Source organism: Giraffa tippelskirchi, chromosome 5 (genome assembly GCF_054371585.1).
Source record: "Giraffa tippelskirchi isolate mGirTip1 chromosome 5, T2T-mGirTip1v1.2.pri, whole genome shotgun sequence".
Classification (NCBI taxonomy): domain Eukaryota; kingdom Metazoa; phylum Chordata; class Mammalia; order Artiodactyla; family Giraffidae; genus Giraffa; species Giraffa tippelskirchi.
In genome coordinates, this window is record NC_137279.1 from 99974528 (window position 1) to 99995573 (window position 21046).

At 40.0% G+C, this 21046-nt stretch overlaps 2 protein-coding genes across 13 annotated transcripts in view; both read left to right on the plus strand.

Annotated features, from left to right (window-relative positions):
- The window catches only part of RNF115 (ring finger protein 115), a 66865-nt gene extending 54524 nt beyond the window's left edge, over positions 1-12341 (plus strand). For all 6 annotated transcript variants that reach the window (XM_081495172.1, XM_081495167.1, XM_081495170.1 and 3 more), the window contains 5 exons: positions 5860-5910; positions 7087-7159; positions 8067-8160; positions 10293-10408; positions 11084-12341. In XM_081495172.1, the coding sequence (XP_081351298.1) occupies positions 5860-5910; positions 7087-7159; positions 8067-8160; positions 10293-10408; positions 11084-11215 (466 nt within the window). In that variant the 3' untranslated portion in view covers positions 11216-12341. The remainder of the gene's footprint in view (positions 1-5859; positions 5911-7086; positions 7160-8066; positions 8161-10292; positions 10409-11083) is intronic.
- A 234-nt stretch (positions 12342-12575) lies between these two features.
- PDZK1 (PDZ domain containing 1) overlaps positions 12576-21046 on the plus strand; it is a 78784-nt gene continuing 70313 nt past the window's right edge. Inside the window, exons 1-2 of one of the 7 annotated variants that reach the window (XM_081495128.1) lie at positions 12576-15278; positions 15388-15494. Coding sequence is in view for 1 of the 7 variants with exons in the window: in XM_081495127.1 (XP_081351253.1) it covers positions 15446-15494 (49 nt within the window). In the remaining 6 variants the exon portion in view is untranslated. Of the gene's footprint in view, positions 15495-21046 lie in introns of all 7 variants that reach the window. The other 6 variants (XM_081495135.1, XM_081495143.1, XM_081495127.1 and 3 more) reach the window with 6 other exon arrangements.

Sequence of the window (21046 nt, forward strand, 5' to 3'; positions counted from 1 at the left end):
CAAAATGTCTGCAGTGGCAGCAGTAATCTGAATACTTAACCTGGGACTGGAAAACCCACTTCAAGATGGGTGAACTAACATTGCTGTTGGCAGGAGGCCTCAATTCCTCACTGTGTGGACTTCTCCTTAGGACTCTTTGGTGTCTTCATGACTTGGCAGCTGGCTTCCCCTAGAGTAAGTGATCCAAGAGAGAAAAAGGAAGAAGGGAAAAACCATAATGCCTTTTATATCCTGATTTTAAATGACAAACACTGTCACTTCAGTGGTATTTTATCTGTAAGAAGTGAGTCACCCAAGTCTAGCCCACATTCATGAGGAGGAATATTAAAGAATTTGTGTACATGTTTTTATTTACAAAATTAAAAAAAAATTTTTTTTTCTTTAATTTTTTGGCCATGCTGCATGGCATGTGGAGGTCTTAGTTCACTGACCAGGGATCAAATCTGCACTCCCTGCAGTGCAAGCAGAGTCTTAACCACTGGACTGCCAGGGAAGCCCCGGACATATTTTTTTAAAACTACCACAATTTAACCTTTGGCCAGAAATTTATGGGAGAAATACACTCACCTCCTCCCAAGACCCAGCAGAAATCTTGTCCCTTTATAGCATCAACTTGAAATCCAGGTGTCATTTACTTAGGTCTGAGTATGGATGGGGCTCTTTGGGTATAGACAGAATTCCTTCTGATGTGGAGATCTAGAAACCAAAGACACAAGTTTTCTACCGCTCACATATACAACATATAGTGATGGGACAGGCATATAATAAACAGGTATAGAGATTTCTGTTTAGAAAGGGAGAAGATGTAAGACACACAGAAGTTACTGATTCATAGCAATTTTGATGTTTGTCTGGATAAATGTTGGACGGTCCTTGATTAGGACTTCGTTCTACTTCTGCCCAGGAATGTTTCTCTGTGGCTCTTATTTCCTCCTTCCCAGCTCTTGATTCTACCCTATGAGTCATTCTTTTCCATGAAAAGTAGTCCGGATTTGCAGCTCCATAGTTTTCTTAGCCTGCATCTTGACAGTAGAATTTTGAGGGCCTAAAAGATCTCTTTTCGTTTTCTACTGCCTCTGTACTTTTCAATTTAAGCTGGTAGTGTTTCTTTTTAAAACTTTGAGTCTCCTGTGAGTATTAGTAAAGTTCATGCCATTAACAAAAACTACTCCCAAGCCTTTTTTAGATACTTTCTTTTTCACCATGGACTTCTTCTGGGATTGCTAAAAGACAATACTTGTTGTGGGTAGACCTGTATACTCCACCAGTGTTCAAGTCCTAACTTCCTAACTTAGCTGTGAATGTGATCTGTTTTGGAAATAAGGTCTTTTATGTGTGTATGTGCTCAGACGCTTCAGTTGTGTCTGACTCTTTGCAGCCCTATGGATTGTAGCCTACCAGGCTCTTCTGTCCATGGAATTCTCTAGGCAAGAATACTGGGTTGCCATGCTGTCCTCCAGGGAAATCTTTCCGACCCAAGGATCAAATCCACGTCTGTTGTGTCTCCTGCATTGACAGGTGGATTCTTTACCACTGAGTCACCAGGGAAGCCCCTGACAGCATCTTGATTTCAGATTTCTGACTTCCAAAATTATGAGAGAATAAACTCCTGTTGTTTTAGCTACCCAGTTTGTGGGAATATGTTATGGCAGCCCCAGGAAACTATTAATAATACAACATCCACAGTTGTTTAATTGAATAGTTCTCTAGGCACTATCTTTCTGAGGTCTTCACAAAGAATTTTTATAGCCACACTCTTGGCTTCTTTAACTGTTTTCTTTGGGCAATGCCCATAATTTGAACTTTGCTTGAAAGCCATTTCTTTCTTTATTTTTTTAAAAGCTATTTCTTAATTTTAGTATCATTTGCCATCTGGAGAGGCTGGGAATTTTCAGAATGATCCAATCTTAACTCCTTTTTAAGTATTCTTCCTTTAATGTATTCTCCTTCTTTTGCATTTTAATGCAGCAAGATGAAACCAAAAGGGACCTTCAACATTCCTGTCTGGAAATCTTGTCAGCTGGATTATCATCCCATTCATGAGCCATAACTTCTACTTCCCATATGATGGCAGGCTTTTGCCACTGCATATCAAGGATCTCTTTCCCTCCTGTTTTCCTCACTTTCCCTTAAGTACTCACCCATAACTCTTCCTCAGAAGCCTTCATGCATCTACTATTTCTTCAAGGCTTGTCAAACTTCTACTCACCCTCCTCAAAGTCCTTCCAGTTCTGCCCTCTGCTGTATTCCAGAGCTATACCCACGTTTTAGGTTTTGTTTTGTTTTGTTTTGTTTTACAGCAAGCTTCCCAGGTGGCCCAGTGGTAAAGAATCCACCTGCCAGTGCTAGAGACATAAGAGACATATGTTTGACCCCTGGGTCTGGTAGATCCCCTGGAGTAGGAAATGGCAACCCTCTTGCAGTATTCTTGACTGGAAAACTCCATGGGCAGAGGAGCCTAGCAGGCTAGAGTCCGTGGGATTGCAAAGAGTCGGACGCAACTTAGCCTGCATGCACTCACTTCTGGGTATCAAAATCTGTATTATCTATTGCTGTATAACAATTACCTCAGAGCTTAGAGGCTTAAACAACAAACATTTATTATCTCATAGGTTCAGTGGGTCAGGAATTTGAGAGCAGCTTAGCTGGGTGGTTCTGGCCCAGGATCTCATGAGCTTACAGTTAGTTCATTGACCGTTGCTGTAGTTGTCTGAAGAATCAATTGGGAATTACTCAGATTTTGGCAAGTTTGTTCTGGGTATTGCCAGGAAGCCTCAGTTCTTTATCATGTGGGCATTTCCACAGGATTGCTTGATATGGCACTTTCCCAGAGAAAGTAATCCATGAGAGGGTGCAAGGAAGAAGCCACAATACCTTTTATGACCTATCCTTGGAGAAGGAAATGGCAACCCACTCCAGTATTCTTGCCTGGAAAATCCCATGGATGGAGGAGCCTTGTGGGCTACAGTCCATTGGGTCACAAAGAGTTGGACATGACTGAGCAACTTCACTTGCACTTTCACTTTTGGAAGTCACAGTTATCCTGCCATATTCTATTGTTGAGAAGTAAAGTAAGTCACAACTGATACTGATATAGCCAGAATCACTGACCAGACTGTGTCTGGAACAGGAAAGCAGAGTAGCTGGAGGACAAGATGAGATTGGAGTAATTAGCTCACAGAGCTAAATGCTCATCTACTCCAAGAGGAAATCAGTAAATCAATAAGTGAATGACTACAACTGATTGATCAAGAGACAAACGAATCATGATAGTACTTAGGAATATGAATATTTAAGAATTCCAGAAGCAACCACAGAAAGTGACTCCCTCCTGGGAGCAGGAACAGAGGGTTGGTTAAGACAGAGAATCTTTTGTAAGAATCTGTTTAAGCCTTTGTGTCTTATTTGACTTCCTTAACTTTGGTAATGAAGTAAATTTAGTTTTTAATAATAAAAAAAAGAAGTAAGTCACAGTATGGTATTGGCATGAAAATAGACATCTAAATCAAGGTAACAGAGGGCCAGAAATAAATCTATGCATATATGGTCAGTTCGTTTGTGGCAGGAGAGCCAAGAATATACAGTGGAGAAAGAACAGTCTGTTTAGTAAGTGGTATTGGAAAAACTGGATAGCCACAAGGAAAAGAATGAAATTGGATCAGTGTCTTATTAACTCAAAATGGATTAAAGACTGGTACATATGACCTGAAACTGTAAAATCCCTTTAAGAAAACAAGCAGGAAACTCCTTGACATCAGTCTTGGTGATGATTTTTTTGGATGACTCCAAAAGCAGAGGCGACAAAAATAAACAAGTGGAACAACATCAGACTATAAAAAGCTTCTGCATGGCTAAGGAAATCAATAGAATGACAAGGAAACCAACTGAATTGGAAAAGGTATTTGCAAATGGTATATTCAACAGAAGACTAATATCCAAAATAATACAAAGAACTCATGCAACTCAGCAACAATAAAAACAAACATCTGAATTAAAAAATGTGCAGAGGACTTGAATAGACATTTTTCTGAAAAAGACATATAGGTGGCCAACAGGCACGTGAAAAGATGCTCTGCCATCACTAATCATCAGAGAAATACAAATCAAAGCCACAGTGAGCTATCACCTCATACCCATTAGAATGGCTACAATCAAAAAGATAAGAAATAACAAGTGTTGATGAGGGTGTCAAGAAAAGGGAATGAGCCCCCTATATACTCTTGTTGGGAATGTAAATTGGTATAACCAATGTGGAAAACAATATGGTTTCCTCAAAAAAAAAAAAAAAAATAGAACTACCTTATCATCCAGCAATTCCTCTTCTGGATATTCATCTGAAGAAAACAAAAGCACAAATTTGAAAAGATACATGCATCCCATGATTGTTGCAGCATTGTTTACCATAGCCAAGACATGGAAACAACCTAAAAGGGTCCACTGATGGATGAATGGATAAAGAAGTTGTGGTACATGTATACAGTGGAATATTATTCAGCTCTAAAATAGACTGAAATCTTGTCATTTGCAACAACATGAATGGACCCAGAGGACATGCTAAGTGAAATAAATCAGAGAGAGAAAGACAAATACTATGTAATCTTACAGGTGGAATCTTAAAAAAAAATCCGATATCCAGGTTCATAGATAAAAGAGAACAGATTGATGGGTTACCATAGGCAGGGGTTGGGGGATAAGTAAAATCAGTGAAGGGGGTCAAAAGATACAAATTTCCAGCTACAAAATAAATATTGGGGATATAGTGTATAGCACAATGACTGTATTATTAGGGAAATGTAAATGAAGCCCACAATGAGATAGATTATAGTTCATTACTGTTAATTACATTACAGTGTTATTGTAATACTGTATTGCATATTTGAAAGTTGCTAAGGGAGTAGATCTTAAGAAAGTAAAAATTTTATAACTATTTATGGTAGTGAATGTGAATTAGTTTTATTATGATGATCATTTGCGATATATACAAACATCAAATCATGTTGTACCTGGGGAAAAAAAAAAACATTATATGTCAGTTGTATATCAGAAAAAAAGAAAAGTCATTAAGTCCAACCTACACCCAAAAGAGGAGTATAAAATAACTTGTGAATGTCTTAGTTAGCTATCATGGAATTTCTTTTAAAAAGGCTCTTTAGGGCTTCCCTGGTGGCTCAGTGGTAAAGAATCTGCCTGCCAATACAGGAGATACAGGTTCAATCCCTGGTCTGGGAAGATCCCACATGCCATGGAGAAACTAAGCCCGTGTGCCACAAATATTGAGCCTGTGCTCTAGAGCCCTGGAGCCGCAACTGCTGAAGCCCACATGTCCTAGAGCCTGTGCTGTGCAATAAGAGAAGCCACAAGAATGAAAAACCTCTAGAAAACAGCACCACAACTAGAAAACAGCCCGAGCAGCAAAGACAACCCAGCACAGGCACATAAAGGGGTGGGCAGGGATGCCGTACCTTTAAATAGTATTTTGCACAATGTATATAACACATAAAAATGGAACTGCTCTTGTTGCAGGGAGGTGGGTCCAGAATCCCACTGGCCTAGCATCTCTTTAAGCCTCTCATGTTGCTGCCAAGGATCAAGGAATCACAGTTTGAACACTAACCATACAGTCAGAGTCCTTTCCTGCTTAATTCATAAAAATCTATTATTACATAAGGCAGCATAGCTCAGGAAGACAGCCATAATAGCAAAGTAGCAGTCTACCGGGTAGCAGACTGATTTCTGGTGCTGTTGTATACAGTGAAAAGTCATTGTGTTTTGGGGAAGGAGTTGGTGATGAGTCAGCCATGGATATCTATAGAGTACTTTCAAGAGTTTGTTGTCTTACCTAATTTTTTTCTTCAACAGAGTACTACAACAGATCATTGCAGGATTCATTCCTGGATCCCCATTTTCTTGGTAAGTAACTAGTTGCCTTCTGTCTTACTCTCCTGGAGTAGCATAATTTCCAGTACTGTAGTATCTGTGCCATAATGAGAGACAAAAGGAGCTGCACAGGTGAGTGTAAAGGTGTGATTGGCAGGCTGTTAAAGACTGCTGTTGTCTGCTGAGCCCAGACTTAATCAGAACTTATTTTTGTATAATTCAGGCTGATGAGAGCCATCCTCGTCCTGCAGGGTGTCTGACTCCATTCTTACTCAGGTCTGAGGGTCGTGCTGAGGTAGGGAGTGAGGTGGTCCCTACCAAGTTTGGTGTCTGATGTGTGAGTTTCTCTTTGAGATTATATGGGAAGATTTTATTCCTTAAGAATTTCTGAAATTGAAAACATTGCTTTACTTCCTTTTCTCAAAGGAAGAAGGTTTTTTCAGAAGAAATGAAAGGTTTAAATTCAGTAACAGAGTGACAGTTACTTATGGTACTGGTTAAAGATAGAATGTCTTCTTGTCTGGACAATTATTTGCCACTTCTGACTCTACCCCAGAAGGCTTCTTTGCTCAGAGGGACCTTGGTCCTTCCACACAGTTACCCTGTTTTCCAGCCTCTAGTTTCTTTAAGCATGTTCCAGCCAAAGACTCGGGATATCTGTCATGCAGGGTAGTACACCAACAGCTCCAGAAAGAGGTGCTGCCCAATCCCTTTTGTAACTGCTCTAAGTTGTGATTCAGAGACACTGCTATGGCTGCTTCTCTACTTGAAAGCTGCTCATTGTGTAGGGCCACAGGCGGCCCCTTGGAATGAGGGAACTCTGCTGTCAATTTTGGCCACTCAGGAAGGGAAAAATCTCCTTAAAAAGCAGCTCCATCTATGTTTAATTTAAATGGGCACAGAGGAGACAAACTTTTAACCAACGGGCAATGACTCACTCTTTTTGCTCTGGTTTGTCAGGTGGTATTTTAGGTAGCTTCACATTTTATGTTCCATACAGTTAAGCAGAAATTCCTGGAGAATGAGAGACTGCCTCTGGATAATCTGTTTGACCTTGAAATCACTGAGAAATTCTTTGCCACTTGGTTCCAGAGAACTAGTGACTTGCCAGCTCTGAGAGAGAGCAGGATTCCTCTGCCAGCTTTTACTGTGGTGTAAGGTGGAGCCTGGTCACTGCATCTAATGCTGTCTGTCTCATCTCATGTATAGGAGCGGGATGCTGCACTCCAACCCTGGGGACTATGCCTGGGGTCAGACAGGGCTTGATGCCATTGTTACCCAGGTGAGGAGCTGCCTTTTGAGGGCGTCTGTTCAGTGTGTCTCGTGGTTCCACAGGCTTCCTGCTTTCCTTCTGCTACTTTCTGAAATGGCAGTCACTCTGCTTTCCCTAATATTTTGAGCTTGTGGGTTTCTGTTTTACTAAAGAGATAAATATTTATGGGTTTAGCTCAGCGTCCATGTACTTTCTTGGTCCTAGGGACTTTCTAGAAGACAGCTTCAATTCCAAAGGAAAAAACTTCTATAACAAACAGTATTTTCTGTTTTGGCCTCTTGTTCATTCCTATGAGGATTCTATTGACAAGTACTTCACAAAAAAGAAAGGTCTCCTCACATGTTGAAGCAGGGATTTCTGCTAGATGGAGCAAAGTAGGGGAAGGAAGCAGAGAAAAAGGTATTCCTGTGCCATGTATAATTGCTTCCACTTGTTTATGTTGATTTTAATTTAATTGGTTTTTCATTTCCCTTGTGGATTGCTGAGACTAGAAAGCATGTCATTTATATCCAGGTCTTCTTGTAGGCAATAATTTACCTATTTCTTGGCTTATGCTACTTTCCATACTCTCACCTTTTTCTTTCTTTCAGCAAAATGAAGTTTTTGAACTGGTTAAGTATCACTTTCTGTTAAGGTGTAGTTTTATTTGTGACATCACAACCCTTTTGCTGCCTCCAAAGTTGCTTAATGCCCAGAGGTGAGCCTTGCAATGATGGATCTGTCTGTAGGCTTATACTAATGTCACTCTGAAATTGTAAAACAATTATTCTGGCAGCAGGAAAGGGCAAACCCAAGCTTCTCAGAGCCTTGTAGAAGCAAAAGCAACTAACATTTCTAATGTCTGCACTGTTCTCAGATGGACCAGCTCCCTCTCTAGGGATGTCTGCCACTTCTTTGCCTTTTTTTTTTTTTGTAGCTTTTAGGACAACTGGAAAATACAGGGCCTCCCCCAGCTGACAAGGAAAAGATCACATCTCTTCCAACAGTGACAGTAACTCAGGAACAAGTCGGTAAGTTTGTTTTCATATGTGTGTTGTCGTTTTATTATCTCTGTTCAGAATCTGAGCCATGTACTATATTAAAAATCTTCTGTGAAACTGTAGCACTCCTAAAGTTCCTACCTGTGTGCCAGATATGAAAAGTATCTATCCCTTCATTAGGATTAGTCAACAGGTAATTCCTGAGCAATTACCATGCTATTTTTCTAGCTGCTGTTCAGGAAATAAAGAAGTGCAAGGCATATAAAACTTGATTTCTTGAAGAACTTACTAGAGGAAGCAAAACTCACCAAATGATTAGACATTATTATAAAAAGTACTTGAGCAAATGATACTCTGGGGGAAAAGGAAGAGAAAAAATAGGAAGCCAGGAATTTGTTTCACATCTACCCTATACTTAGGTACATTAGACATAGATATTATTTTATTTATAAGCATGAAAAGAACTTAGTGATGAGGGACATTATTTTGGACTTGGAGTTTCGTTCCCCATGAATTCTTCTTTAGAGAGTCAGAAGATTTTAAAAGACAGGATGGGCCATCTTAGAGAGATTATTCTGTTCATGGCAAAGTATGAACCAATGAAGAATGTCAGTATGGACATGGAGTCTGAATTAGGTATAAGGAGTGTAACCTCATTAGATCTAAAATGGAATCTAATTTGTGGAGTGATGGGAGGTATGTTTGAATCAGAGGTGTAATTGGATAGGTATGACTGGAGGTCCTTGTTATAGAGGACCCTGAAACTGGCAGAGGAGTTAGGGCTGGATGTTTTAGGTAGTAGGTAAATTTTGTAGGTCCCTAACTGGAGGAATGAGGGAATTTGACTGATCTTTGGAGAAGATTAGTTTGGAGGGTAGTATCTAAAATAGATTGGAAGAGGGAAGGAGCAGAAATATTCTTAATGGGCCATTGCAGCATTCTGATGGGGTTCAGGTGCTGGTGGCAGTGCTACAAAGGAAAGAGTAGACTCAGATCATTTTTGAAGAAAGGCTTTCGTCATTGATTGCATAAGATAAGGAGGGGAAAGGGGGAAAGATGATTCTAAAGTTTTGCAACTCTGTAACTATAGAGGTGGTACTGACATCATCAGGGATGGAAGAATTGTGAGCAGGCCCTGGTTTGGATAAGGAGGTGATGTGATGTTTTTAATTTTGAATCTGTTGATTTTGGGGATGCCAACTGAGAATCCAAGAAAAGATGAGCTGGAAATTGCTGTGGAGCTGGTGTTAGGGAAAACTAACTGGTTGCAAAGTATAGGATATATTTGGAAGGCCTGGAGTCAGGGTTGTTACCTAAGAGGCTATTGCAGTAAACTAGGCATGAGAAGTAAAATCTGGAATTAGGGCAAACGTCATGGGAGTAGAGAGGAGGGAGTGAATCTTTTAAGTGGTATTTTACTCCAAATGCTGTGGATACTGTGGAGCATGTAGCATACATAACCCCAGCTGCTGGAGAGATAGACTAGCTGGTGTTATTAGCCAAACTTGGGAAACTTGGAATTTTCTCCTTGGTAATGCTAGTTCAGTTTGTAGCCATTTTCTCTCAGAAGAAGCTTTCCTGTCTCTGGACTTGGAGCCTGAGTTACCCTTGGGCCTTGCAGTTCTGTAGCAGCACTTCCTGGTACAACTTTTAATAAACAACTTGTGAAAAGAGCTTTAGGGTAACCATGATGAAATAGGATGTGTAATGTCAAAAGTAGTAGAGTGAAAGTGGCTTGCCACACTGAATGAGAACTGCTGAGATTATCAAGATGAGTCCTTTGGTTGTGGTGGACAGATTGCCAGTGTTTCCTAAGTAGAAACTGCCAGAAGGCTTTCACACATTTGAGAAGATGTTTTTCCTATTTTTACTTAACAGATAATCTAAGCCCCAGTTCTTCCAACTCTTTATGTTGAAAAATAGGCCTCATAGAGTTGCTGTCTGGACCTTATTGGAATGGGCCCATTCATCAGTCCTTTTCATATCCCTGGCTATTACTACCTCTGTCTCCATTTTGAAATAAAATTCTGCTTCTTCTCTGCCTCCACCCTAGATGCATTTTGTTTTTTCTTTGTATCCCTTTGGTTGGTAAAGACACTGGGCTAGGTTTTTTTCCTTCTTTTTGCTTGTTTATTTTAAAAGGCATTTTGCTCCTCTAACAGATAAGGGTTTAGAGTGTCCAGTATGCAAAGAGGATTACACAGTTGAGGAGGAAGTCCGGCAGTTACCCTGCAACCACTACTTTCACAGCAGTTGTATTGTGCCGTGGTTAGAACTGGTAAGTACAGACAGCTTTCATCTGTGATGGGGCCCCTGTGACAGTCATGTCTTGGGGGGATCAGTAAGGGCATAATTAACAGTGGAGAGCCAAGCAAATCAGATTTTAGTTTCTGGCTAACTCCTAGTAGCACCATTACTGTGTTTTAGATTATTAATCTGTTCAGAACTTCTCTGACCAGGGGTTAGCAAACTACAACCTACAGGTCTCTGTGGCCTGCCACCTGTTTTTGTAAATGAAGTTTCATTGGAACACAGCTATGCTCATTTGTTTACAGGTGGTCTATGGCTACTTTTGTGCTTCCTCAGCAGAGTTGAGTAGTTGCAACATTGGCGGTATGGCCTGCAGAGTCTGAAATATTTACTTTTTCTTTAACAAAGCAAATTTGCTGACCCCTGCTCTAGACCATCTCAGGTCATTGTTTCTAGTTAGTTTTGTTTGATAATATGTGTTCGCTATCGTTAAGTTGCCACCTCAAATTCTTTGTCAGTTCTGTTAAAAGTTTATTTGGGAGATGTCCTGGGGTTACACTTGAAGCCCAGCGGGTGCTCTGTGAGAATGCATTCCCTTTTTGTTTATCTACCTGCTAACTGTCAGGGTTTCTTAAGTGTTTAGTTAGTTCTTCCAGCTTCTCTAGTCAGGCTGTTCACATGGACTTATATCTTTCTGTTTCAGCATGACGCATGTCCTGTATGTAGGAAGAGCTTAAATGGTGAGGACTCTACTCAGCAAACACGGAGCTCTGGGGCTTCTGCAAGCAACAGATTTAGCAGTGACAGCCAGCTACATGACCGATGGACTTTCTGAAACTAAAGACAACGTCTGAGCCAGGGCTATGGTAGACCTATCACAGCTATTAATTGTATCAATGCAAAAAAAATAGGTGGATTTAGGAATCACTTAAGAAACCCCAACTCATTAATTCACTGAGTATTTTTCTTCTCTAAATTTAAAGTTAGTGTCTACAGATGGAATTGTATCTAGAACCAAATGCCTCTTATTCCTGAATTCAGAGTGATAATTTTGTAAGTGTGAAACTTAATTATGTGGGTTTCCCCTGCCAGAATAGAATTGGTTCCTTAAAGTCTACCTAGGGTCCTGCTGTCTGTCATGATACCTTGTGACGGTTGTTTCCACCTCTTTCTTCAACCTCCACTGTCGTTAGTGTACTTTATAGTAAATACAGTGGAACCAGAGCCCTAAAGTCCTGCTGATAAAGTGCTTCCGTTTTAATTGTACAAAAGCATCTACTCTTGGCCACATTAGCCATGGAGTGAGGTCATGTTAAATCAGGAATCTGAGACTAATGATTTTTTTTTTCCTTAAATCTTTAGAGAGCAAATCAAAACAAAGTTACAGTGGGAAGGCTTCTAATTGTACTCTATGGTTTTCTCATTTTTATTTTTAAAGACTACTTCGTAAGATGCAGCTTCTGCAGAAACCAACATGACAAATGACATGTCTTAAGAGTCTTATGTTGGTAGGAATCTGATTCTGGTTCCTTTCTGGGAATAAGTTGGGCAGAATAAAGGCACAGAAAGAGAGATATTTGAAATCTCTGGTTCTAAGGTTTTTTAGTGATTCTCAACTCATTGTTTATCCTGGGGACCTTAAAGTAATTTCCCTCACAGAAATAGGATTATTTTATTACTGCTTGTACAGCTAATTCATGTTTTCTTATAATTCATTGGTCTTCAGGAATTGAGACTTTATGTTGTTTCATTTTAATTTTTTTAAGTCCATTTATCATCTCTAAAACCTTTTTGTTTGCTTGGTTCTGGCTATACTTGGAGTCATATTGATTTTTGTGATCATGCTGAAACAACTTGGCCTAGGAGAGATAGGCCTTCTTTTTTCAGCCTGTGTCCCATGTACATGCACATGCTCTTTGGTGCATTTAAGTATTTAAAGTTGAATAAATGAAGAAGCTTAAGAATGTTGTTGGAACTTCAAAGTCTTAAAAATAAATGATGGGAACATGTGACCACAGTTGGTGCATCAAAAAGGGTGACAAAAGGGGCACCATTGGTGTGGTCTTATCAGCCCTTCATGGTTGGAATGATCAAAACAAGAAGGTGAGTCTTTGATGAGTCTCTTTCTTGGCTAGGAGTCTGTCACACACTGGTTTTGGGCATGAGGGGTGGGGTTAGAGATATCTTTGTAATTTAGTAGAGGATAGAGGGGAGAAGGCACTGGCACCCCACTCCAGTACTCTTGCCTGGAAAATCCCTTGGACGGAGGAGCCTGGTAGGCTGCAGTCCATGGGGTGGTGAAGAGTTGGACACGACTGAGCAACTTCACTTTCACTTTTCATGCATTGGAGAAGGAAACGGCAACCCACTTCAGTGTTCTTGCCTGGAGAGTCCCAGGGCCGGGGGAGCCTGGTGGGCTGCCGTCTATGGGATCGCACAGAGTCGGACACGACTGAAGTGACTTAGCAGCAGCAGCAGCAGCAGAGGATAGAGGAGTAGGGGAGGGAAGAGAGAAAGTGGGAGAATTTAATGCTGAATTAATAGCCTGCCTCTAAAAGCTGTAACCATAAGGTATGATTCAGGTTGGGCCCAGAGAGAATGAGATGTTTTCTCATATGCCTCTTATGTTATACCTCTGTAGAGAGAGTTTCTTTGGAGAATGTGAACTATTTACTGTGGTTATTGAATTGTAACCCAGAGATATACATTGGCTTTGAATGGGGACAAGTGATGAGTCTGAGGGGACATAAGAGGTGTATTGTGAACAGCCATTGCTTAGGTTGAGACGGGCTCAGCTGAAGTTGGAGTATGTTGTGGTTTTCAAGTAAAACAATATTGACTGTATCAACTGTCTCAGAAAAATGATGTTAGCCTGGAAGTTTTGTTCGTATCTGGAGATGCCAGGACAGGCAGGTGTATTTTTACTTACAACTAGAGAACTAGAATGATGCCAGTTAAATGATGATGCTGTTAAGGTGCTGCACTCAATATGCCAGCAGGTTTGGAAAACTCAGCAGTGGCCACAGGACTGGAGAAAGGTCAGTTTTCATTCCAATCCCAAAGAAAGGCAATGCCAGAGAATGTTCAAACTACCGCACAATCAAAGAATGTTCAAACTATCGCACAATTGCACTCACCTCACACGTTAGCAAAGTAATGCTCAAAATTCTTCAAGCCAGACTTCAACGGTGTGTGAACCGTGAGCTTCCAGATGTTCAAGCTGGATTTAGAAAAGGCAGAGGAACCAGAGATCAAGTTGCCAACATCTTTTGGATCACAGAAAAAGCGAGAGAGTTCCAGAAAAACATCTACTTCTGTTTTATTGACTATGCCAAAGCCTTTGACAGTGTGGATCACAACAAACTGTGGAAAATTCTTCAAGAGATGGGAATACTAGACCACCTTACCTGCCTCCTGAGAAATCTGTATGCAGGTCAAGAAGCAACAGTTAGAACCAGACATGGCACAACAGACTGGTTCCAAATAGGGAAAGGAGTACTTCAAGGCTGTGTATTGTCACCCTGCTTATTTAACTTATATGCAGAGTACATCATGCAAAATGCCAGGCTGGATGAAGCACAAGCTGGAATCAAGATTGCTGGGAGAAATATCAATAGCCTCAGATACGCAGATGACACCACCCTTATGGCAGAAAGCGAAGAAGTACTAAAGAGCCTTTTGATGAAAGTGAAAGAGGAAAGTGAAAAAGCTGGCTTAAAACTCAACACTCAGAAAACTAAGATCATGACATCCAGTCCCATCACTTCATGACAAATAGATGGGGAAACAATGGAAACAGGGAGAGACCTTATTTTCTTAGGCTCCAAAATCACTGCAGATGGTGACTGCAGCCATGAAATTATTATTATTATTATTTTTATTTTAGTTGGAGGCTAATTACTTTACAATATTGTAGTGGTTTTTGCCATACATTGATATGAATCAGCCATGGGTTTACATGTGTTCCCCATCCTGAACGCCCCCTCCCACCTCCCTCCCCATCCCATCCCTCTGGGTCATCCCATTGCACCAGCCCTGAGCACTTCTCTCATGCATCGAACCTGGACTGGCGTTCTGTTTCACATATGATAATATACATGTCTCAATGCTATTCTCTCAGATCATTCCACCCTCACCTTCTCCCACAGAGTCCAAAAGACTGTTCTATGCATCTGTGTCTCTTTTTCCATCTCACATATAGGGTTATCGTTACCATCTTTCTAAATTCCATATATATGCATTAGTATACTATATTGGTGTTTTTCTTTCTGGCTTACTTCACTTTGTATAATGGTGCAGCCATGAAATTAAAAGATGCTTGTTCCTTGGAAGAAAAGCTATGACCAATCTAGATAGCATATTGAAAAGCAGAGACATGACTTTGCCAACAAAGATTTATCTTGTCAGAGCTATGGTTTTTTCAGTAGTCATGTATGGATGTGAGAATTGGACTATAAAGAAAGCTGAGCGCCAAAGAATTGATGCTTTTGAACTGTGGTGTTCGAGAAGACTTTTGAGAGTCCCTTGGACTGCAAGGAGATCTAACCAGTCAATCCTCAAGGAAATCAGTCCTGAATATTCATTGGAAGGGCTGATGCTGAAGCTGAAGCTCCAATACTTTGGCCACTTGATGTAAAGAACTGACTCATTGGAAAAGACCTGATGCTGGGAAAGATTGAAGGCAGGAGGAGAAGGGGACGACAGAAGATGAGATGGTTGGATGGTACCACCAACTCAATGGATATGAGTTTGGGCAAGCTCCGGGAGTTGGTGATGGACAGGGAAGCCTGGCATGCTGCAGTGCATGGGGTCGCAAAGAGTCAGACATGACTGAGCGACTGAACTAATCTAAACTGTAAACTAGACAACTAGAAAGACTCTTGAGTGGCTTTACAAAGGTATGCAAACAAAGTGCTAGATAGGGATTTAACTTTTCAATATAAGAATAGCAGATAGCATCAATCTAAGTTATTTGAAATTTCCTTCACTTTTTTTTTATTCTTTTAGATAAAGGAGATAAATCTTTTTGCTGTTTCCAAGACCCCTCCTGCTTAATGAATCTGTAATGTTTCTTCAAAGAATCGGAAATGTCTCAGACTTCCAGGTTAATTTAGGTAAGGAGTGTTTCAGGGTTCTCCAGAGAAGCTGAACCATAAGGTTGTGTGTGTACATGTGTATAGAGATTTATTATAAAGAATTGGGTCACATGATTATGGATCCAAACACAGTTTGATGTAGTGCCCAAAGCAGAAGTCTCCATAACCCAGACTTTTCAGGTGTTCATTCCTTTACAGCCTGAAGGTTTACAAACTCAGGAAACTGGAGCCTTACTAGGAGTCAGCCTTACTAGGAGAGATGATTCAGCTTTCCCTCATTATCAAAGCTAATAGAAGAACGTTGCAATTTCAAATCTTAGGCATTAGATTTGAGGCCTTTACATTTGTACTAAATGGCCTACCCTTTGAGTTCCATGCAGAGATAAGCAGATTGTTTTCTCATTCATAAATATCTTTTTTTTCTTAATCTTTTTTCATTATAATTTGAAGTAAGAGGAAATAAAACTTTGTTAGCACATAATTAGGAGAGACTTCCTAGAGATTGGTAGACTTGAAAGTTGAGAAGTTACGTAGGTCAGCTCCATGCTGGCCTCCGAGTGATGATTGCTTCTTGGGTAGTTTCCAGATGAATTAGAACTGGGCAGTTGGGTGGGCAGGGCAAAGTGATGAGCATTTAACTGTTTTCTTCATCAGAGAGAAGGAATAATCATGGTATTAACAATTAATTTTCCCTCAAAATTCCTCTTGTTGCCAGTTCTCTGAAGAGTTGGGAAACCTAGAGAGTCCAAATAGCTTCCTTAGTTGTGAACATTTGCTACAAAACAAATGAGCAAATACTTGTTAAATGTTTTCCTTAAGCAGTACTCTGTGTGGTCTGGTAGTTACTTCTCAAGTTAGAAGGAAGATTTGGTGAGAAGAATTTGTTTCCCCCCCACCCCAACAAGTCTCACTTGGATTAAATAATTAATAGAAAAATTCCTTGTTTATGTCTTTATATTGAACATTTCTCTGTGTGTGTCTGTGTGTGTGTCCATAGGCAAATGCATGTATGCACATTTCACTCTAGAGGAAGAAGGGATTTGGTGGGCACTGAAATAGATAAAGTGAGCAGGGGTACAGCAGAGGGCTGGAGCCTCACAGTCTGATTCCCTCATTGTACCTGCCTTAGGCCCATGTGTCTCTATACTTCTCTTATTACAGGGCACTGTTGGCTTGGGCAGGCACCCTGTTATGTGGTGTGTGGCAAAGGGTTTCACTGGAGCTAAAAGTCTGGTTATCATTTTTGAAGGTTAAGAATAAATGGCTTTGAGGAAAGGGTATTCATTATCTGTTTTTCCTGTATTATAATTAGGTGAACTCTAACACAGTTGTCTATTGTTTTTAAAATTTCTTTCTTGATAAATTATTGATGATAAATTGACTTCTCATATGACCTTCTGTGTGCTTCAGTTTCATTCTTCTTGGTGTCCAAGTGCTGTTTCTCAAGGAATACAGGTATATCAGAACTTAACAAAAACTAATCAGGAGGGGATCGTAGTTTGTCTGTTTTAAACAACAAAACAGCCTCTGGGGTTTGGAGAAGTGAGAGACACCACCTCAGAGTTGATTTTTAGAGCCCATCTAGGAAGGCCACTGACATCTGTGAAGGAAGACAGATTTAGGAGAAGGAGCAGGGCTGATGAATAGATATTTGATTGTTAGGGGAAATCCCGTTGGTCTCTGTGGTAGAGAAGTAGGAAGATAAAGGTGCTGTTTGCAAGAATATACCAGTGGAGATTTGGGAGTTTGAGGGTACTAGCAGGAGAGAGTACTCTTACTGAAAGTTTCCAAAATGAATCTAGCACAAGTTTTGGTGTAGGGAGTTGGGGGAAAGATTTGGTGGGGTAAACCAGGAGTTCTCAACCCTTGGGCCATGGACCGGTACTGGTCCGTGGCCTCTTAGGAATTGCCACACAGCAGGAGGTGAGTGTCAGATGAGCAAGCGAAGCTTTGTCTGTATTTACAACCAGTCCCCCTCACATAACCATCTGAGCTCCGCCTCCTGTCAGATCAGTAGAGGCATAATAAATTGTACCACTCTTGAATCATCCTGAAACCATCTCCCCACCCTTATCTGTGGAAAAATTATCTTCCATGAAACTAGTCCCTTGTGCCAAAAAGGTTGGGGAACAGTGAGGTAAACATATCACAGGTGTCCATCCTGTTGGGGGCAGGGAATTGTAGGTTGCAGTAATGTCAGCATCCCAGCCGGCTGTGCCATGGATTTTAAAATAGAATATGTAGAATACAAAGTGTACAACCAGAGATCTTTTCCAGGATCAAGAGAGGATCAAAATGTCTTACCCAGTGGACATTATTGAGGTTTTGATCTCTTATGTACTTGCCAGATAAGTGGAATTATAGGCACTCAAGTTTCAAATTTTTTACATATAAACTTTGTGTTTTGCCGAATTACACTTAAGGTGTCCCCAGAAGTAGAGTCTATATGTTACCTTTCCTCTTTCACCTGAAACACTTAATATCTATAAATCATGGAATGTAAGCTTATGATTCTTTTTCTAATAAGATGTATCATTTTTGAGGTCCAAAAATTATTAGATTCCCTCCCAATAAGATTATAATTGTAGTTTTATTATCTTTTGCTGAAACAAATGCACAGCAAAAAGCTGCTATGCTTTCAATAATGCTTTTAAATCAATTTGTCTTTATTAGTCACACAAGAATCTACATCTAGTTGAAGAGAAGTATATACTTATTTGTGAGATATATTAGAGATAATGCTTATACAGATTTCTTATGTAACTGCATGGCCTTACAGAGGTTCAAATTCCTTGGGTTATAAATCACTCATATAGATTGAAGTTCAGATGTGTGTCCAGAAAAGTACTTATTCATGCATGGAAATTTATAGGCTTATTTGAAATCAGTGGTATTAATATACTTTGAAAGTCAAGACATAAGTATTTCAAATTTCTGTTTAACTGTCTTGAAATAAGCAGAAGAAATAAATTCTTTAGAAGTGGGATCCCTGACTTACTGTTGGCTTTGTTTATTCTGCTTAGTTCAAGTCAGAGTTAGTAGTCTAATGCTCTTGAGTGTCTTGATAAACTTGGCCAGTAATCATGTATCCTTTCTGCAGACTTTTTTTATGTAGGCTATAATTAGCACATCACAATGGATAAAAACTTTTTCTATAGTTGGATATGGCTTCTTTGTGAGACTTCCAGCAATTGTGTAATATGGAGTAGTTTCAGAAGAGTCTTTGAATAGTAAAAAAGTAAAATACATCTCCACTCATGTAAACTTAAAATTCAGTTAAGAGAACAGCACTAGTACATAAAACAGGTTGAGTAAGATTAAAGTGAGTGTACTATAATGGATAAAGCTTTGGAGATTTCAGAGTCAGAATTCCAGTGGTTCTGGGTTTAAAATACAGAATCTCATTTGATTCTCAGAGGATTCCTCTGGAAACAGAAGATAAAGTAGGAAATATGCCATTTTACAGATAAGTAGATAGAAATAGTATCTCAAAACTTCATTTGCCCAAGGACACGTAGACACGTTGCAGAGTCAGAATTTGAATTCAGGCTTTTTGACTTCATGCCTAATCTTTTTACCTCCTTAAGACAACAAAATCCAAAATCCTTAGTGTGAGGTTCAATGCCATCACTAATAAAGGTCTTAACCCATCTGTTTTCAGCCGTTCTCCCTCTGTTCCTATAAACTTTAGCTCCCACATTTTGCAGGTCCTGGCCAAGGATCACAGGTAAGGTCTCTGTTTCCCTTTGATGGTTTGCCATTTAGCCCTGGTGGAATTGTGTTCCCACCTCTTTATTCATATAGTTCCTCCTATCAGGAGTATCCTGCCCCCACCTCTCTGCTTAGCTATGATAAGAGGTTATCTGTCCAAAGAGAGACAAGAGGATTTGTGAACTTAGGGAGAAAAGAAAAGGCTGCAAATACTGCTTTGATGTTTATTTAAAAAGAGAGAGAAATGATCAGAGAGGTTGACAAGTACTTCATTGAAGCTGGACAGTTAGGATCTGTGGTGCATCTGGCCTACACAAATAAATCTTCCTCTTCCTCCAGCACCACTACGTGGATGCTGTTAGCAAGGTCTCTTTGTTTCCTCGTTTTCTGCCAAGTCAGTTACTGGGTCTGGCGTTCTTCTCCTGTCCTACCTGTGTTTGCTTGTTTCATCTACCTTCCCTTAACAGTGTCAAATAAAATTTCCAAAAACATTGGTGTTCTCATTTTGTTTGACTTGCTTATTTATTTGACTTTGTTCAGAGGGCATAGAGGAAAAGTTCTTCCAGGGTACAAAAACACAACATACTTAGCCAGTATTTGAGTGAGAACTGTATACCAACTGCTTTTGTGAGAGCTGCACTGTTTACTGGTGACTGAAGTAGGAAGAAAGTTAGGTTTGTTCTGGCAGTGAGGAGGGGAGGTGAAGGACTACATTTACTTGCCCATCTTATATTGCTCATATTTTTGGCATATTTAGCTTCTCTTCACCTGTTCCTTGTTATTTCCTTCTCTGTATACTGTGATGCGAAAGATACCAAACTAAAAAAAGTCAGTTTTCTCTTGCTGTAGCTTTAGTTTTGTTTTGTTTTAATTTCTGGTACAAAGCTTACAAAGCTGTAGAAAGAAAAAGGAAGGTTTGTATTATGCTACAAACTTTAAGAATAGCAACAAAATACCTGATGTACTTCATCCTGGGATGTGTGTTTGATAGATCCTTATGACTGGAGGGAATGGACAAGGAAAGGAGGGAAGAAAGTCTTAGATGTGTTGTGTCTTACTGCTTAAAGTTGCAATTGTGATCTTGTGAAATCTGCATGATCCTGATGGAAGTGGGGAAGAAGCCTACTTTTGATCTCTCCTTGCTGGAAGATAGGACAGTCAAAGAAGAAATAGATGCCATTCAATTTCAAGGTAGGTTGTCCATGTATAGCAATGAATGCCTGGCACAGTGAAAGGACAGGGACACTTAACTGAAATTAGCTTCATGAACTGAGGGAGGCATAGAGATCCAGGAAAGTTCCCTCATTTTTGTCACATGTATGCATGGTAACTTGACCTGCGTCATTTCTCTGGGTCTGAGAAAATGTATGTTTTTGTTTTACTGAACACTACCACATCCATAATTCTGCTGAGGCTTGAGTTGGGAGAGAGGAATAAAAGGAATGGACTATCAAAGTTCATTCTCTTCACCTGACTAGAAAAAGGAAAAGAACTTAGACCTCTAGCCTAACTTGGGAGTCAAAGGTAGTAATAAATGGTAGTAGGTTGTATGGCTAAACCAAATTTCCTCTTTAAAGTTTTTAATCTGTATGAATAATTAAAATTTATTTTGTCAATGAAATAGCCATCTGAGGATTTGGATTCAATAAAGAATTATGTCTGAGGGGTCAGGCTGCTTGATATTCACCAGTTTCCTCCTGAAAACTGGCATCAGCTTACATTTGGCAGATGCTTGCCAAGGAGCACAGATTAGGTCTTTGTTTTCTTTTGATAGTTTAGGTTGAGGGGTGAAGTAAGAGTGTTAGGTGGTCCTGTTTCTGGAAATGGGAGGAGGGCAGTCTCAGAATGGGGAGAGTGGT